Source organism: Lonchura striata, chromosome 18 (genome assembly GCF_050655825.1).
Source record: "Lonchura striata isolate lonStrDom1 chromosome 18, ASM5065582v1, whole genome shotgun sequence".
Classification (NCBI taxonomy): Eukaryota; Metazoa; Chordata; class Aves; order Passeriformes; family Estrildidae; genus Lonchura; species Lonchura striata.
In genome coordinates, this window is record NC_140720.1 from 2,437,896 (window position 1) to 2,453,387 (window position 15,492).

Consider the following 15,492-nt stretch of genomic DNA (forward strand, 5'->3'; position numbering starts at 1 on the left):
AGGTCAAAGCGGAAGCGCCCAGAACACGGAATAACCCCCAAAAAAATGATTATCCCCCCAAAAACCCGCACGGGAGACGGCGGTTTAGTCCAAATGTTTATTATCTTTTCTCCCCAAGAGGGCACAAACAAATCCAGCCGGACTCCAGCTCCCAGCCGGAGCCCTTCTGTTAGTTCACATGCGGTTACAACAGCTCTTCTACCAGTACCGGTACATGGAAACGTTAAAAGCCAAAAAAATAAACAAAAATCCCTCGGAATTTCGCCAAGGGGAGGGATGCTAGTCACAGGGAATACGGAGACGAGGAGTCAGGGGCATGTCCTGGCCCTGTCTGCACCCTTTGGGTCTGGGTGGGTGGGGCGGGGGGTCCATCCCTGCTCCAGGGGGAAGGGGCTTTCCTGGGGATCCGTGTGCCAAAGGGCAGCCCCAAAGGGCCACCTTCAGCTCGCACTGCTCTCCCAGCTGCTCACCCTGGAGCCCTGGAAATGCTGGATGAGCCTCCCAGGCTGGCAGGTCCATGTTGTCCCTTCCCAGCAGCTCTCGTCCCTCTCCCAGGGGACGTGTGACCACTCCAGGGCTGCAGGAGGAGGGGAGCCTGCCCCAGCCCAAACCTGCCCGGGGGGGGAGCCAAAAAGAGCCTAAACCCACCCCAAAAACCCGCTACAAACCCCACTGCAGCGACCCCTTCCTGGAACAGAGCCAGCACCTCCCAAATCCCGGGGGCGAAGCGCAGGGAAACCAGCAAGGCCAAAACATCGGTGATTCCTCATCCCGGGAAGGCTGGGGCAGCGAGGGGCGCTGGGGCAGGGCTCGGGAAGGGGCTGGCATCACGAGTGGTTGGTGCTGCCCCTGCCCGCACCCCGGGGCAGCCTGGCCCGGGCTCTGCGCTCCGGAACGTTCCGAGCTGCCGCGGGGACAGCAGGAGCCGGCGGAGAGCCCCCTGCGCTCCGTGGGGCAGCAGGACGCGGGGTGCCCAGGGCAGCGGCTGCTGGAGGGCTCCAGGCTCATCCTCCAGCCCTGCCGTGTCTCCTACCCCGTGCTCTCCCTCCAGGCTCTTTGGTTTCCCGGCGGGATGTCCTCCTAGGCCGGGAAGTCGCCACGGTGCCGCACGTGCTCATCGGTGACCGCCAGGTACGTGGCCCTCATGCTCGGGGAGTACTGGGGGGGCACACGGGGGTCAGCACCCCAGAAGGCCCCACGCAGCCCCGTGGGGCGTTCCCATCTGGGCTAATCCCAAATTAATTTGGGATTAATCTGCCAGGTGGGCACGGAAAGGGTCAGAGCCTGCTCTCAGCCCCTGAGGGCTGGGGGAGACAAAACCCCCCCTCTCCCAGCCAAAACCCTTCCAGCCCATCCAGCTCTGCTTTGTCCCTTCCCAGGTTCATCCACCTTCCCAAATTCATCCCAAATCTGCCCGTGGGGGTGTGTCTGTAGGATGCCAGCGAGCCCAAGCCTCCAGCCCCTCCCCAGACCACATTCCTCCAGGATTTCCCAGCAGGGAGCATCATCCCGGGCAGGCATTAAGGAAGATTATTCCGAGTTTGTTATTCTGGACTCAGAAAGCCTTTCCTCAGGGATCTGAATCCAGGGTAAATTAGACTATTCAGGGCTGGGAGAAGCGTTCCAATTAATCCCCCCACTCGTGTTCCCCCCCTGGGAGGAGGCTCTCGCCAGCTGCCAGGTCTGGGAGATGGGATCCAAGCTTCCACCTGACAGAAAAAATCATTCCCTGGAGGAGAGTGACAGTATTCCTGCCATGGCAGCATTCCTGGAGCCATATCCTGCCTGGGAGGGGTTTCACTGCTGCAGGGATGGAGACAGGGACCTTTCCCCCCTCCCTGAGTCTCTGCACCCCAAAAGCCAAGCAGGAAAAGGGGATGGTGGGAGGTGTGGAAGGGTGAGGAGGAGGGGAGAACCTGGCTGCTGCCCCGGGATAAGGAGGGAGAAGGAAGGGGCTGAACTTACTCTTGATGGGCAACTTAGCTCCAAAATAATGGATGCAAAAAATTAAAAGAAATCACAAAAAAAAAAAAAAAAAGAAAAAACAAAGAAAAAAAAAGGGGGAAAAAAAAGACAAGGAATAAAAAAATGAAGCAGCAATACCAGACAGGGCAGGATTAACGAGCAGGGAAATGGGAATGTAAAGGGTGAGACTGCGAGGAGCATCCTCTGAGAGCCAGGATGGAGAGGAAGCACAGGGAAGGGAGGGAGGGGAGGCTTCTTTTGGTGTCCCCCAGCATGTGGCTGTGCCCCCTCCCCGCGGGTGGCTGGGAATGGCGCTAGGCCTGGGCAGGAGGGACCAGGATCTCCTGTCCCTGCCCTCCCCAGCAGATGCAGAGTGACCTCCCCGGGGTGTCACAAGGGTCTGGCCTCGGCCGCCCATCGTACCGTGGGGGGAGGAGAGCCCCTGCCGATGAGGGGCACGTTCTCGTAGCGGGGGTTCCCTCCGAAGAGCACGGCCTGGTTCCTGGGGGCACAGCGAGACCCCCGTCACCCCCGTCCCCAGCAGGGCTCCCTGACCATGCTGGGGGCTCGGGGGGTCTCACATGTACTCGGAGACGGGGGCGTTGGACACGGTCTGCGCCGGGGGCTGCAGGCTGCTCTGGCTGCCCAGGCTGCTGCTGTAGCTGCAGAAGCTGCGCAGCTGCCCCCGGGGCGGGCGGTGCGCCGCGATGCGCCGCGCCTGGGGGTTGAACGGGTCCTCCTCGTCCATGTCGTCGTAGTCCCGCTCCCTGCGGGGACAAGGCGCTGGCACTCGCGCCCCGGCTGCCAAAGCGGGGGTGTGTGTGTGCCCAGGGTGAGGGCAGGGGTCTGGGGGCACACGCACCGCCCGGCCAGCTGCTGCCAGGCGCGCGGGGCCGCGCAGATCACGGTGGAGAAGGCAGCGGCCGCCAGCAGGGAGAAGAGCCCCAGGTAGAGCAGCCCCTCCACGCCGTCGTAGCAGATCCCGATGAGGCCATCCAGGTAATCCTGGTGGGACACAGGCAGGGCAGCGCTGGTGGCACCGCAGGGGGACCCCAGAGGTGGTCCCCAGTCAGCTCCCCCCTCACCTTGTGCAGCCCCCGGCAGTCCAGCAGGGCTGTCAGCTGGTGCAGGCTGGTCTCCGAGGAGTTGAGGAGCTTCTGGACCCCCAGCAGGTCTTTCTGTGGGAAAAGGGGGGTTAGGCAGCTCTGGGGAGCAGAGAGGGATGGGGATCCCTGCTCGCCCCTCCTGTACCTCAGCTGTGGGGAAGAGGGGCAGTGCATACTGGATGAGTCCCTGGATCTGGATCTGCATGGTGGTCAGCGAGCGCTGGAACATGGTGAGAGCCTGCAGGGGGGAGTGGGGAACAGTCACAGACCCCCACCAGCCCCAGGCAGCACCAAAGGGGTGCCCAACCCCCCTGTACCTGCTGGAAGGGGCTGCTCAGGCTCTGGTCACAGTACAGGTAATAATGAACCACCTCTGCAGAGAGAATGGGAATGTCAGCAGGAGCACCCTGGGGCACAGGGAGCTGTGGCGGGACAGTGGCAGTGGGGGGCACTGGACCCCCAGGTGGGTTTTGGGGTCCTGCCCGTGCTTGCCTCCACCTGACAGCCAGCCCTCACCTGCGCTGATCTCATCATCCGTCTGGTTCATGATGAACTTGTCCGGGGCCACGCAGAAGTCGCTGGTGCCCTGTGGGGCAGAGGGACGTCACTGACGGCCGCAGCGCTCGGCACAGCCCCAGGCAGCCCTTCCCTCCCCTCCTGCCCCACTCACCACCGCGGCCGCCGTGTCCACGGCCATGGAGGCCCAGCTGAGGACCAGCATGAGCAGCCCAGAGCACAGCATCCTGCAGGGAGAGTGGGCAGCACGAGTGGGGAGCATGGCTGGGGGTCCCCTGAGCCCCCCGAGGCCGTGCCCAGGGTACTCACATGAGCAGGAGGCAGCGGGAGTGCTTGGCCAGCCCCAGGCAGGCCAGCAGGCAGACGGTGAGGACGAGGATGAAGAAGAGCAGGTAAGCCAACCACCTGGGTGTAGAGGAAGGCTCTGTCACACATGGCCACCTCCCCAGCCCCTCTGGGACATCCCAGGACGCTGGAGCTCACCGGTAATACTCGACATAGGCCACCTGTCCCGACAGCTCGGTGAGGTCAGCGCTGACACCCCGCCAGGCCGGCAGCCCCTGGAGCTGCAGGACAATGCTGCCAGCCAGCTGCTGGGTGAACTTGAGGGTCTGCAGGTAATCCCCCCGCGAGGCCAGGAGCTCGTTCAGCCGTGCCAGGTGCTGCTCCAGCGCTCCCTGCATCTGCAGCGTGGTGCTGGCAACCTGCGGCCACCAGGATGGTCAGTGCCCTGGGATGGTCAGTCCCCTGGATGGTCAGTGCCCTGGGATGGTCAGCCCCTGGGATGGTCAGTGCCCCGGGATGGTCAGTCCCCGGGATGGTCAGTGCCCTGGGATGGTCAGTGCCCCGGGATGGTCAGCCCCTGGGATGGTCAGTGCCCTGGGATGGTCAGTGCCCTGGATGGTCAGTGCCCTGGGACGGTCAGTGCTCTGGGATGGTCAGTGCCCTGGATGGTCAGTGCCCTGGGATGGTCAGTGCCCCTGGATGGTCAGTGCCCTGGGATGGTCAGTCCCTGGGATGGTCAGTCCCCGGGATGGTCAGTGCCCTGGGATGGTCAGTCCCTGGGATGGTCAGTCCCTGGGATGGTCAGTCCCTGGGATGGTCAGTGCCCTGGATGGTCAGTGCTCTGGGATGGTCAGTCCCCGGGATGGTCAGTGCCCCAGGATGGTCAGTCCCCTGGATGATCAGTGCCCTGGGACGGTCAGTGCCCTGGATGGTCAGTCCCCGGGATGGTCAGCCCCTGGGATGGTCAGTGCCCTGGGACGGTCAGTGCTCTGGGATGGTCAGTGCCCTGGATGGTCAGTGCCCTGGGATGGTCAGTACCCTGGATGGTCAGCACCCAGCAGCCTGGCAGGGCCGTGTGTGCCATCCCTGGAACGCTTTCTCCAGGAGAGCAGCTCCACCCCAGCCCGCAGTGCCCTCAGAACAGCCCTGCCACGGCCCCGGCCCGGCCCTGCTGGGCCACAAAGGTCCCATTCTGTGGGGTGACGTCACCCTCCCGCGCTCGGCCGGCACAGCCACCCCGGGGGCTCGGCCGGAGCAGCCGGACGTCCCTCCCTGGTGCTTCCCAAACCCAGAACAGGGCGCTGAGGCACCCTGGGGGCCATGGCCCTACCAGGGAGTCGATGCCAGTCAGGGTCTGGTTGGCATGGTCCAGGGCATAGAGCAGCTGGAAAACCCCGTCGTTGGTCTCGCTGTTCCCATAGAAGCCGATGCCAACGGCCGCACTGTGGGCAGAGAGGGGACCCTGATGAGAGGGGTCTGAGAGGGGAGGGACACGCTCCCCCTGCGACGCTGGCCGGACAGGGGACACTCCCCTGCTTTTGGGGGACAGCCCACCAACGGCCGGGCAGAGACGGGGGACAGGGACAGCACCATGATGGAACCTGCTCCAGAGCCAGCAGCCAGAGCTGCTCCGTGGGCACGGTGGCTTGGAAGCTCCTCCTGCCAAACCCCGGGAGATTGAGGGCGGAGGGGCTGGGCCAGGCAGATTAGGGGAATCCACTGGAAGCGCCGTGGCTCCAGGCCCTGTGGCGAGCTCCCTGCAGCTGCTGCAGAGCTCCCCATGCAGCTGGGATGGAGCTCAGAGCTGGCTCTGAGGACAGAGGTGCCCACGGCCGTGTCCTGGCTGTGCACGTGCCCACGCGTGGCCGGTGCACACGGTGCTCGCCAAACCCCGGTACAACCGAGAGACACCAGCCTGCTAATGGCCAGCATTAGCCCTTGGACGGCCACCAACCGGCTGCTGGGGGGGTTGAAGCCCCCAGGAGCTGCAGAGTGGCCCCCTGCCATGGCTGGGAGCTTGCTGAGCTCATCAGTGCCGTTTCCCCGTCTCCCTGTTTCCCTGCTCCCTGCGAGGCTCGCAGGCAGCCATCACGCTCCGCCCCAGCACAGCTCCCTTTGTCTGGAGCGAGGGTCGTGGCCAGGCAGCCGAAGGGGCTCACGGCCCATCCTGCTCCCCCCCAGGCTGGCCACGCCGGGGGACATTTGGGATGGCCGCCCTGGGGATCCTCCCAGCCACGGCCGCCCCAAGCCGAGGTGGGCTTGGAAAGCCCCAGAGCGGCGCTGGGTGAAGAAGCGTCCCGTTGTCTAATTGTTGTGGTTGCAATTAAGGTCGGGCACAGGGGAGCTGCCAGCTGGGTCACGCTGCCGCCCGCCATCTGCTCTGGGCTGGGATTAGCGACCGGCTGCGCTCCCGCCCGGGATTAGCCGGGAAGGCGGCACAGCCGTGACAGGGACACGGGGCTGGGGCTGGCCCGCAGCTGCTCCCTGGGGCTGCCCCAGCAGCTGCACGGGAGGAGGCAGGGATGGAGCACATTTACTGCACAGATCTAATTAAAGCGGCTCGTGGCTGGAGCGCAGAGTCCCCTCTGTGACAGGGGGACAGCAGCAGGTCCCTGTCCCCGTCCTCACCAGCAGATGAGCCCGGCGGTGACGGCCATCCAGGTGACACAACACGAGTGGGGCCGCTTGGTCTCGGGGTCCTGGTCCCTCTTGCAGCAGCACAGGCAGATCAGGTACACGGTGAGGAAGAGGAGGTTGAGGCCGAGGCACACGGCGGCCACCAAGCCCAGGAAAAGCAGCGACTGGCAGGAGAGAGGGGACAATCAGCAGCCGTGCCCGTGACCCGCTCGCGTGGCTGGGATGCGGCCGCGTTCCGCGCCCCACGGGACTGTCACATGAGGAAGAGGAAGAAGCGTCCCCGTCCCCGTCCCCGTCCCTGTCCCCGTCCCCGTCCCCGTCCCTGTCCCCGTCCCCGTCCCCATTCCCACGCAGGGCCCCCAGGCCGCGGTGGCCGAGCCGGCGGTGCAGCCGCCCCTTGCCGGGACGGTGGGCACCGGGACCGCGGCGCTGCGCCCCCTCCGCACGCAGGGTCACGGCGGGCTGTGCCCCGGGATGCCCGCGGCCGCTCCGGGGGCAGGCGGGGGCTGAGGAGCAGCGGAGGGGGCGGTGAGGCCGGGAGGGCAGCGGCGGGGCCGGGGTGCCGGTGCCGGGCGCCCGGGGGGGGCCGGGCGATGAAAGGCGCTTTGTGCGCCGAGAGATCAGAGCGCACAAAGGGAGAGGGCGGCGAGCGGCGCGGGGGGCGCGGGGCGAGCGGGACGCGGCGCGGGGGGCGCGGGGGGCGCGGGGGTCCCGCCCGGTACCTGCTGGTAGTCGGGGTCCTGCGGGCGGAAGGCGCTGGGCACGGGCTGCAGGCGCGGGCCGCGGTGCGGGAGCCCGTGCAGCCAGGCCGCCCACCAGGGCGCCAGGTAATCGGCGCGGCCGGGCCCCATGGCGGGCCGGGGTCGCCGCGCTGCCGGGCGGGGGGCGGCGGTGCCGCCACGCCGCGGGCTCTGCCCGCCCGCCCCGGACACGCCCCGGGAGCCGCCCACCGGCACCGCCCCGCGCCCCGCCCCGCCCGCCCGGCAGGGACGGCGCGCCGCGACTGCCCCGCACGGTGACAGCCCCGCACGGCGACAGCCCCGCACCGTGACAGCCCCGCACGGTGACAGCCCCACACCGTGACAGCCCCGCACGGTGACAGCCCCGCACCGCGACTGCCCCGCACGGTGACAGCCCCGCACGGTGACAGCCCCGGACCGTGACAGCCCCGCACGGTGACAGCCCCGCACGGTGACAACCCCGCACGGCGACACCGCGCCCCAACCCCCTGCTGTAGGGGCAGTACAGCACCTGCAGCCCTGCTGCGGAGGACACCGCGCAGAGGACACCCTGCGGGCCAGCCCCAGGTCCCGCTGGCCCCCTCCCCAGCTGCCACCCCAGCGCCACCACAACAATGGTGGCCCCAGGTATGGTGACTCCTCCGTGCCCACAGGTACCAGAACCGGCCCCTGCGCCCCTCTGCTGGGAGCAACATCAGCCCCAGGACGCCCAGAGTGGCTGCAGGGCCAGGAACAGCAAGTTGTGAAACAGCAAACGTGACACCAGGAACAGTTTTTTATTTCTTTTAACAAACACAGAGAATCCAACAGGTACACAGCTGGTCCCGGCTCATTTCAGCTCCTTCACGGCCAGACCTGGGGAGGAGAGAGAGGACATGGACTTTGGGGAGGGCTCAGGCACGGCAGGGGTGCCTGGAGCCCTCCAGCCCCGGGGGAACACCACGCAGTGACCCAGGCCAGGCACTGGTGGTGACACCAATTCCAGGGACCCTTCCACAGGGAGGGGACTCCTCAATCCCAACCCAACAGGAGACTCCCAGGATACCTGGGGGCAGGGACTGCTTCAGCTTCTCAGCCTTCTCCTTGTCGGTGATGACCAGGGTGTAGAGGTACCGGCTGCAGCGCACCTTGAACTTCACATTGTCCTTGTTCTTCTTGATCTTGACAGCTGTGGGGTGGAGGGGACAGCAGGGACACCCCAATGTCAGCCCTGGGAAAGCCAATCCACTGCCCGCCCCGTGCAGAAACCTCCAGCTCCATCCAGAGCGAGGATGGGGAGGAAAAAGCTCTGTGAGGGCTCTCCCAGTGCTCAACTCTCCCTTCTCGCAGGATTCCTGAGAGATTCTGCGACAGCCAGTTCCAAACAAGAGGGAGAAGAGGGAAAACTCTTCCCGTGTTGCTCAACAGTGAGACACGGTTAAATTATCCTCAATCATCCTCATTTTGTGGTGGCAACAACAATCTCCCGTTGAGGATGACGAATCAATCACCTGTGGTGACAGAACTCCAGCACTCCACACGGCACCACCCCACAAAGCAGGGGAATATTTGGGAATTGCTGCCAGGGAGCCGCGGTGGGAATGCACAGCTGGGAACAGCATTCCCCGGGAAACCCCCCTGGAGCCCCACAGGAGCGACCTGGGTCACGGAGGCACAGCCACACCGGGCCAGCCCCGAGCCCGCGGCGTTCCCCGGGCAAGGAGCCCCCCGAGCGCAGCCCCAGCCCTGCCCAGAGCCCCCCACTCACACTTGGCGTCCTTCCGCCGCGCCGTCAGCAGGAAGTCCTTGATCTCCTCAATCTTGCGAGGCTGCGGAGCCAAACACAAGCTCGTGCAATGTCGGAATGCCCCCCGTTGGAAGGGCCCCCAAAGCTCACCGGGGTGCAGCCGGTGCCACGGGCAGGGACAGCGTGCGGGCCTGCAGCCCCGCCGGGGACGCGCTCTGCTCCTTCCGCAGCCGCAGACCCGCCCTGCACCCCAGAGACCCCCGGAGCCGCCCCTCCCTCACTCGGGGACCCCTCCCTCCCCTCCCTGCCGCTCCAGCCTCACCATGGTCCCAGCCCGGCTTCGACAACTCCAACCTGCGGCAGAAACGGGCCAAGATGGTGTCAGCGCATCCCCTCGCCATCGCGTCCCCCGCCCCCGCCCCCCGCCCGCCATCGGGTGTCCCCGCGCCCCCTCCCCCGCTCCGATCCGCCGCGGGGCCGCCCGGTGCCGCGAGGCCGCGGATGGCGGCGGATTCCCCTGGGCACCCCCCCCCCCGCTCCAGCCCGGTTCCCCCCGGCCGCCATGGCTCACCCGCAGCCGCTGCGAACAAACCGGAAGTGGAGGCGGCACTTCCGCATCCGGCACGGTTCATTTCCTACGGCGCGGGCGGCGGACAAAAAGCATCGGATGGCGGCGGCGGCGCTGAGGCGGCGGCGGCGGCTCAGCCCCGGTGCGGGCGGCGGGGACGGGCGGCTGGGCACGGCCGGGAGCTGCCGGGCAGGGCGGGCTTCCCGCAGTTTCCCGAGCCGCAGCATCTCTGGGGACGGTCCGTGCGGGGTTGCGCCCCGCGGAGCCCCGGGAGGTGCCGCGCTCGGTAACCCGGGCAGGGCTGCAATGGATCGGGTCTGCCGCAAGAGAGAGCTTCGATCCCGCCGAAAGCCCCAAAGCCGCGCGAACCGCCCCAAAACGCCGGGCAGGACCCCCGGGAGGCAGAACGCCATCCCCATCCCCATCCCCGTCCCCATCCCCATCCCCATCCCCATCCCCGTCCCCATCCCCGTCCCCATCCCCATCCCCATCCCCGTCCCCATCCCCGTCCCCATCCCCGTCCCCATCCCCGTCCCCATCCCCATCCCCGTCCCCATCCCCGTCCCCATCCCCATCCCCATCCCCGTCCCCGTCCCCGTCCCCTCCTGCCGAGCCCCGGGTGCGGCTGGCCCGGCTTTTGGGGCTGCTGGGACGCTCCCAATGTGTCACAACCCCCCAGGAGCTCCCAGTATCGCTCCAAGCCCATTTACTGGGGTGAAACCCGCAGCTGCCAGCCCAGGGCTCCCAGCCGGGAGATGGATTTGGGCTGGGACCCTTCTCCCTCGCCGCCGAACCAGCTTTTTAATGGTTTGATTTACTTATCTCCTCTCTGATGGGCTGATCTACTCCGCTGCCTTTTAATTGCTCCCAAACTCGAGCGGTTTTTCATGTTTTAAGAAATGCTGAATGGTGTAATTAAACCCCTGGCGGCGTAAATCAGCGGCGCGGGAGGACGACAGCCCCGAATTAAAGCTTTTGGCATAACAATAAAACTAAAGTGGCGTGAAAAGCGCCCGTTCTGGCACCGGGGCTGAATGCTGACGCCGAATGGGGCTGAGGCACCGTCCAGGCACCCCAGAATCCCGGGATTTTGTGGGATCACGGGATGATTCGGGTTGGGAGGGACCTTAAGGCTCACCCTGTTCCACTCGCTGCCCCATCCCCGGCAGCGGCCGCGGGGTTGGGTGTTTTGGAGCAGCCTGGGATAGTGGAAGGTGTCAGGGGGTGGAATGGGATGAGTTTAGGGTTTCTTCCCACCCAAACCATTCCGTCACTTGGTGATCCCTTCATTTGTGTCATTAATGAAGATGTGAAGTAGCCCCGGCCCCAGAGAGGACCCTGAGGGTCACCGCTGGTCCCTGGTGGCCATCAGCGCCCTGAGCCATTGACCCTCCGGAGGGGCCATTCCAGCCGGCTCCTTGTCCATCCACAATCCCATTTGTGTCCCAAAACGCAGCTCGGCCTCGCCGTGGGAGCAGGGGAAGGGGCTGGTGCCTGTCCCCCCTCCCCTGCACCCCCGGGGCGGCGTCATTCTCCAGGGAAAGTCATCACTTTTCCTTTATTAATAATATTTAAAGCCGAGTGGGTGCCTAAATCAACAAAAATAATTCATGAGAGTCGTTAGCTCCTCAAAGTCGGGCTCTTTTTACGACCGACTTTAAATTAAAAAAAAAATAATAAAATTAAAAAATCCCAACCCCAAACCCCACCACGTTCGGAATCCGCAGCTTTTCTAAGACATCAAATGCGCTTCCTGCCGCCTCCCCCCGGCCCGGCTCCGCCGCCGGAGGAAATTCAATTAACGGCCTTAATTCACCCTCCGACTGCCAGATTTAGATTAAAAAATCCTTCGCATTCTGCTCGGGAAGCGCCGTGAAAGGATCGGGGGGTGGGGCGGGGGGGGGGGGGGTCGAACCTCGTGGTTTTGGGGTGCCCTGAAGCCCCTTGCTGTGGGGTTTGTGAGGACAGTGGGGACCCTGCCCCTTCCTCCTCCTCCTCCTCCTCCTCCTCTTCTCCAGCAGCTCCAGAGAGAATCCTTGGAGCCACATGGAGGAAAAACGGGATTCCAGAGGCACCCCAAGGCACCCCAGCGTTCCCAGCACCCCTCCCAGGAGCTGCGGGTGCCCTTGGGCACCTGGTGGCACTGGGGGGCACCTGGGGGACCTGGCACACAGGTCCGGCTCTGTCCCTCGGCCCCCCTGGGGACCCCAGGGACCCCAGCAGCCCCCGCGGGGGGCAGGGAGGTGCCGCAGGGTGTCCCCGCTGATGATATCACCTTCTCAATCACCTTATCACCTTATCAATCACCTTATCACCTTCTCAATCACCTTATCACCTTATCAATCACCTTATCACCTTATCAGTGTTGGCAGCACGAGGCTGGAACTGGGTGAGCTTTGAGGTCCTTCCAAGCCAAACCATTCCATGGTTCTACAGCCAGCCGCAGTTTCGGGGTCCCACGGGAGGTGTCCCTGTCCTCGGGAACGGGACTGGAGCCCCAGTTTGGGCCGAGAGGAGCCGGGGGGGACACGAGTGGCTGAGACACGGCTGGGGTGTGGCAGGTGGAGCCGTGCAGCCCAGCGCCCGGCAGAATCCCACCATCAGGTGGAAAAAGACCTCCAGGAGAGAATCCAAGCTGTGATCCCCACCTTGTCCCCAGCCCAGAGCTCTGAGTGCCACCTCCAGCCCTTCCTTGGGCACCTCCAGGGATGGGCACTCCAAACCTCCATGGGCAGCTCCTTCCAGGAAGGAATTCCCCGTGAATTCTTCCCAACAGAAGAATCCCAGCTGTACACACAGAGCAGGGTGTCCCCACACCGTGCCCAGGGTGGTGGCACCACGCTGGCACCTCTGTCACTGTCACCTGGTTTGTTCCTTGGTAAAGGAACCCTCAGAACAGCGATTGTGCGGGAGGTGGAGGTGGGAGCTGGCAGAGGGAGCAGCAGACACGACAGGACACGTTCACTGGAGATTTGGGCACAAACTGCAGCAGGAATTGATTTCTCCCCGAGTTTAGCAGAGGAGAAAGGTGGATTGCCCTCCCTTAGCACTAGCAGGGACAGGAACCTCTCCCTATTTCCCTCTTTTCTCCCCTTCACTCTCATTTTCCTGCGAGCTCAGCTCTCGGTGCCGGGCCATCAATCGGCTCCTGGGGCAGCTCCTGGGCCCATCCATCAGCCCGGCTCACACCGGGCAATTTGGGACCCAAACCAGCCTGTTTGGGCAATTTGGGGCCCAAACCAATCTGTTTGGGCAATTTGGGGCCCAAACCAATCCTTTTGGAGGCTCCGTGGTGTTTTCCTGTCTCTTCCCCCTTTGTTCCCTGTTTGTGGAGGACAAAGGCTGAGGGGGGAACAGGCAGCGGGGGCAGAGCTGAATCCCAAGAAACAAAGCGCCTGTTTTCATGGAAATGCCCTGGAAATGAGGCAACAAATTTGGGGAAGGGGGAGCACAGGGCTGGGGGTTTGGAGTTGGCACCGCAGCGTGGCCAGAGCAGGGGGAAACCGGGCTGGAAGTTTTCCTGCAGGCGCCGGGCACTGCTGGAAGCTCTGGAATACAGAGATATTTTTAAATTAGGGATGGGCTGGGCTGGATCCTGCCCGGGCAGAGCATCCAGACGGGAGCCAGGAGCAGCATCCGGATGGGGAGCGGCCCCTGCTTTGCCTCCCATTGTTTTGGGGGCTGTGGGAAGCTGGAGCCGGGGGGTGACACCCCAATGTCCCCCTCTGTGCCCCTCAGAGGGGATCTGCTCTGTGAGGTGCTGTGTGTCCCTCACATGTCCCCCAATGTCCCCAAACCCACCGGGGTCACCAGTAGCGACCCGGCGATGACACAGGACACATCCAGGACCTGATGGGGTGCAGGGAGCCCCCACCCACCATGGGGCTGCCACGGGCGGGCAGTGCCAGGCGGGCACGGACCAGGCCCCGGTGGGTGCTGGCACCACGGCACGTGGAGTGTGACACGGGTGGGTGACACCGTGGTGGCACTGCCGGGTGAGGACAGAGCAGCTCCCTGTCACCCCTCTCGGCTCCAGCCGAATTTGGTCTCATCCTGCAGAGGAAGATTATGATAATTTTCCTCCCCCCTTCCGCATAATTTTCCGACCGGGCTGCAGCAGCGGCGGTGGGAGAGGCTGGGTGACGGGAATGTCATCTGCGATTCCATTATCTCCTCCTGCCTCCCCGCTTTCTGCTTCCTTGTGAAACCTTCATCAAAACCTGTCGATCTAATTAGGACAATTAGAGCGCGCGGACAGCTGAAACCCGCCCAGAGCCGCAGCAGCGAGAGGGGCACCAGGCTTTGGGGGCGGGGTTTGAGGGGTTTTTTGGGATTATTTTGGCTCTGCGGGGGGATGGATGGGATGGGGGGAGGGTCCCAGCCCCATGTGCTGCTTCCCGGAGTTGCTTTTGGGGTGCAGGGCCCCAAGAGTGACCCCACGGCTGTGTCCTGCCAGGGGACGGGGAGGCTGTGCGTGCTGGCGACACCGCCGTGTGCCACCTCGCTGGCTGTCACCAGGGAGTCTCAGCGCCTGGCTGGGGGCAGCTGCCACCCCTGCCGGTGGCACACGCTGTCCCCCATCCCCGGGGCGCCTCTCGGCTCCCGGATCCTCATTGGCATTCCGCGGGCGCGCCGCAGCAGCTGGCGGGATGGCAGCGGGATGGCAGCGGAGTGACAGCGGTGACAGGTAACGCCAGCCACGGCCGCGGCCGCAGCCGGCGGGCTGGCAGCCGGGCCGCGGCCCCGCCGCGCTCCCGACACGTCTCCATGTGCCGGGGAGGAGCGGGAGGGCGCCGGGGTGCGCTGGGAGCTGCTCCAGGACCGCCCGCCCCGGGGTGCCGGGGATGCTCCAGCAGCCACGGGCACGGCGGGGACACGGCGGGGACACAGCGGGGACACAGCTCTGCTGCACCCACACGCGTGTCCCCACGGTGGGATAAGGCTGTCCCAGGATCCAGGGGATGCTCCACGAAGACAGCGGCAGCGAGGGCACGGCTCCTCCGGGATCCAGATGCGTGTCCCCGCGCTGGGATGTGACAGCGACAGCCCCCGGGGATGCGCCAGGCCCCCGAGCTCGGTGCGGGCGCAGCGATGCTCAGCCCGGGGCGCTGGGGATGCTCCGAGCGGGGAGTTGGGGACCAGCCCCTCCTGCCACACCCAGACGGGGACAAAAAGCCGGGCGAGGACATTCAGTGACCGTGCACCCATCCCGGGGGGCCGGAGGGGGAGGGACGCGGCGGGCAGAGCCGGCTGCACGGGCAATTAAGGGAAGTGCCAATTGTCAGCGGCCGTGATTAACGCTGCTCCGAATCCGCATGAATATTAACGGCCGACACGGCCCAGGCTCCCGCGCCATGAATTCTGGATGAATCTTAAGATAAATCGTTTGGATAACTTAGCGGCAGCTGTACTCCCTCGCCACCCACTGCTTCCCAAAATCCGCTCGCGTCAGGCGAGAGGAGCCGGCACGGGCCGGGAATCGCCGCCGGGAATCGCTGCTCGGGGCCGGGGTGTCGGCATCGAGGGGGGAGCGGGGTGCCCAGGGCTCCCCAGAGGCGAGGGCAGAGGCTGCGCGGCTCTGCCGCCTTCCCAGGAGCCGGTGACAAATCCTGTCACTCGCCACGCCGCTGTTGTCTTTGCAGGGAGATATTTGCATCGCCTCGGAGGCTCCTTCCCGGAGGGATGGCATTTGTCACCGGCGTTATGGATGCAGCGCGTCCCCTCTCCTGACACCACATGCCCATTAGCAGGAGCACATCCCGCTCCTCCAGCCCTGCCGCGAGCATCTCCAGGCACGGGAGCAGAGATCCATCTTCCCGGCGGGCCCCGCCGCCCCGCTCCCCATCGGCATTCCGCCGCCGCGGGCTCCCGGTCCGAGCTCCGCCGCGTCCTCCGGGGCCGCGGCCTTGATTGCATCCTTGTGCTTCCATAAATCAGAGATTCCATAAA

The 15,492-nt window shown here is 65.1% G+C and overlaps 2 protein-coding genes and 1 long non-coding RNA gene across 4 annotated transcripts; 1 reads left to right on the plus strand and 2 right to left on the minus strand.

The window, feature by feature from the left end:
- Nucleotides 1-83: 83 nt before the first annotated feature.
- On the minus strand, nt 84-7,379 carry TTYH2 (tweety family member 2). 2 transcript variants are annotated; one of them, XR_014949282.1, is made up of 14 exons: nt 7,232-7,379; nt 6,501-6,673; nt 5,203-5,314; nt 4,071-4,291; nt 3,897-3,992; nt 3,742-3,814; nt 3,588-3,657; nt 3,389-3,444; nt 3,217-3,309; nt 3,051-3,143; nt 2,828-2,970; nt 2,547-2,732; nt 1,966-2,467; nt 84-1,158 (listed from the first exon to the last, which is right to left on the minus strand). XR_014949282.1 is itself a non-coding variant. In XM_077787401.2 (14 exons), the coding sequence occupies exons 1-14, from the start codon at nt 7,358-7,360 to the stop codon at nt 1,081-1,083; spliced, it is 1,602 nt and encodes a 533-aa protein (XP_077643527.1). In that variant the 5' UTR covers nt 7,361-7,379; the 3' UTR covers nt 84-1,080. The 2 variants fall into 2 exon arrangements, 1 of the variants encoding a protein (XP_077643527.1); XM_077787401.2 differs by having other exon boundaries at nt 2,389-2,467.
- Nucleotides 7,380-8,006: 627 nt separating this feature from the next.
- RPL38 (ribosomal protein L38) lies at nt 8,007-9,851 on the minus strand. The gene is made up of 5 exons (XM_077787400.2): nt 9,547-9,851; nt 9,298-9,329; nt 8,997-9,057; nt 8,295-8,417; nt 8,007-8,104 (listed from the first exon to the last, which is right to left on the minus strand). The coding sequence occupies exons 1-5, from the start codon at nt 9,605-9,607 to the stop codon at nt 8,079-8,081; spliced, it is 303 nt and encodes a 100-aa protein (XP_077643526.1). The 5' UTR covers nt 9,608-9,851; the 3' UTR covers nt 8,007-8,078.
- A 4,068-nt stretch (nt 9,852-13,919) lies between these two features.
- On the plus strand, nt 13,920-15,492 carry LOC146765808 (uncharacterized). Its single transcript, XR_014949283.1, has 2 exons — nt 13,920-14,230; nt 15,186-15,492. It is a non-coding gene; the product is annotated as an uncharacterized LOC146765808 (long non-coding RNA).

What these genes read in the sequence shown, in the direction of transcription:
- RPL38 (XM_077787400.2), bottom strand. Translation starts at nt 9,607, where the DNA reads ATGAACCGTGCCGGATGCGGAAGTGCCGCCTCCACTTCCGGTTTGTTC. An exon ending in GAAGCCGGGCTGGGACCATG is followed by an intron (nt 9,058 to 9,297) that starts GTGAGGCTGGAG and finishes TTGGCTCCGCAG; the next exon opens with CCTCGCAAGATTGAGGAGAT. An exon ending in GCGGCGGAAGGACGCCAAGT is followed by an intron (nt 8,418 to 8,996) that starts GTGAGTGGGGGG and finishes TCCACCCCACAG; the next exon opens with CTGTCAAGATCAAGAAGAAC.
- TTYH2 (XM_077787401.2), bottom strand. Translation starts at nt 7,360, where the DNA reads ATGGGGCCCGGCCGCGCCGATTACCTGGCGCCCTGGTGGGCGGCCTGG. An exon ending in TGACTGGCATCGACTCCCTG is followed by an intron (nt 4,292 to 5,202) that starts GTAGGGCCATGG and finishes TGGTGGCCGCAG; the next exon opens with GTTGCCAGCACCACGCTGCA. An exon ending in TCCCGCTGCCTCCTGCTCAT is followed by an intron (nt 3,815 to 3,896) that starts GTGAGTACCCTG and finishes CTCTCCCTGCAG; the next exon opens with GATGCTGTGCTCTGGGCTGC.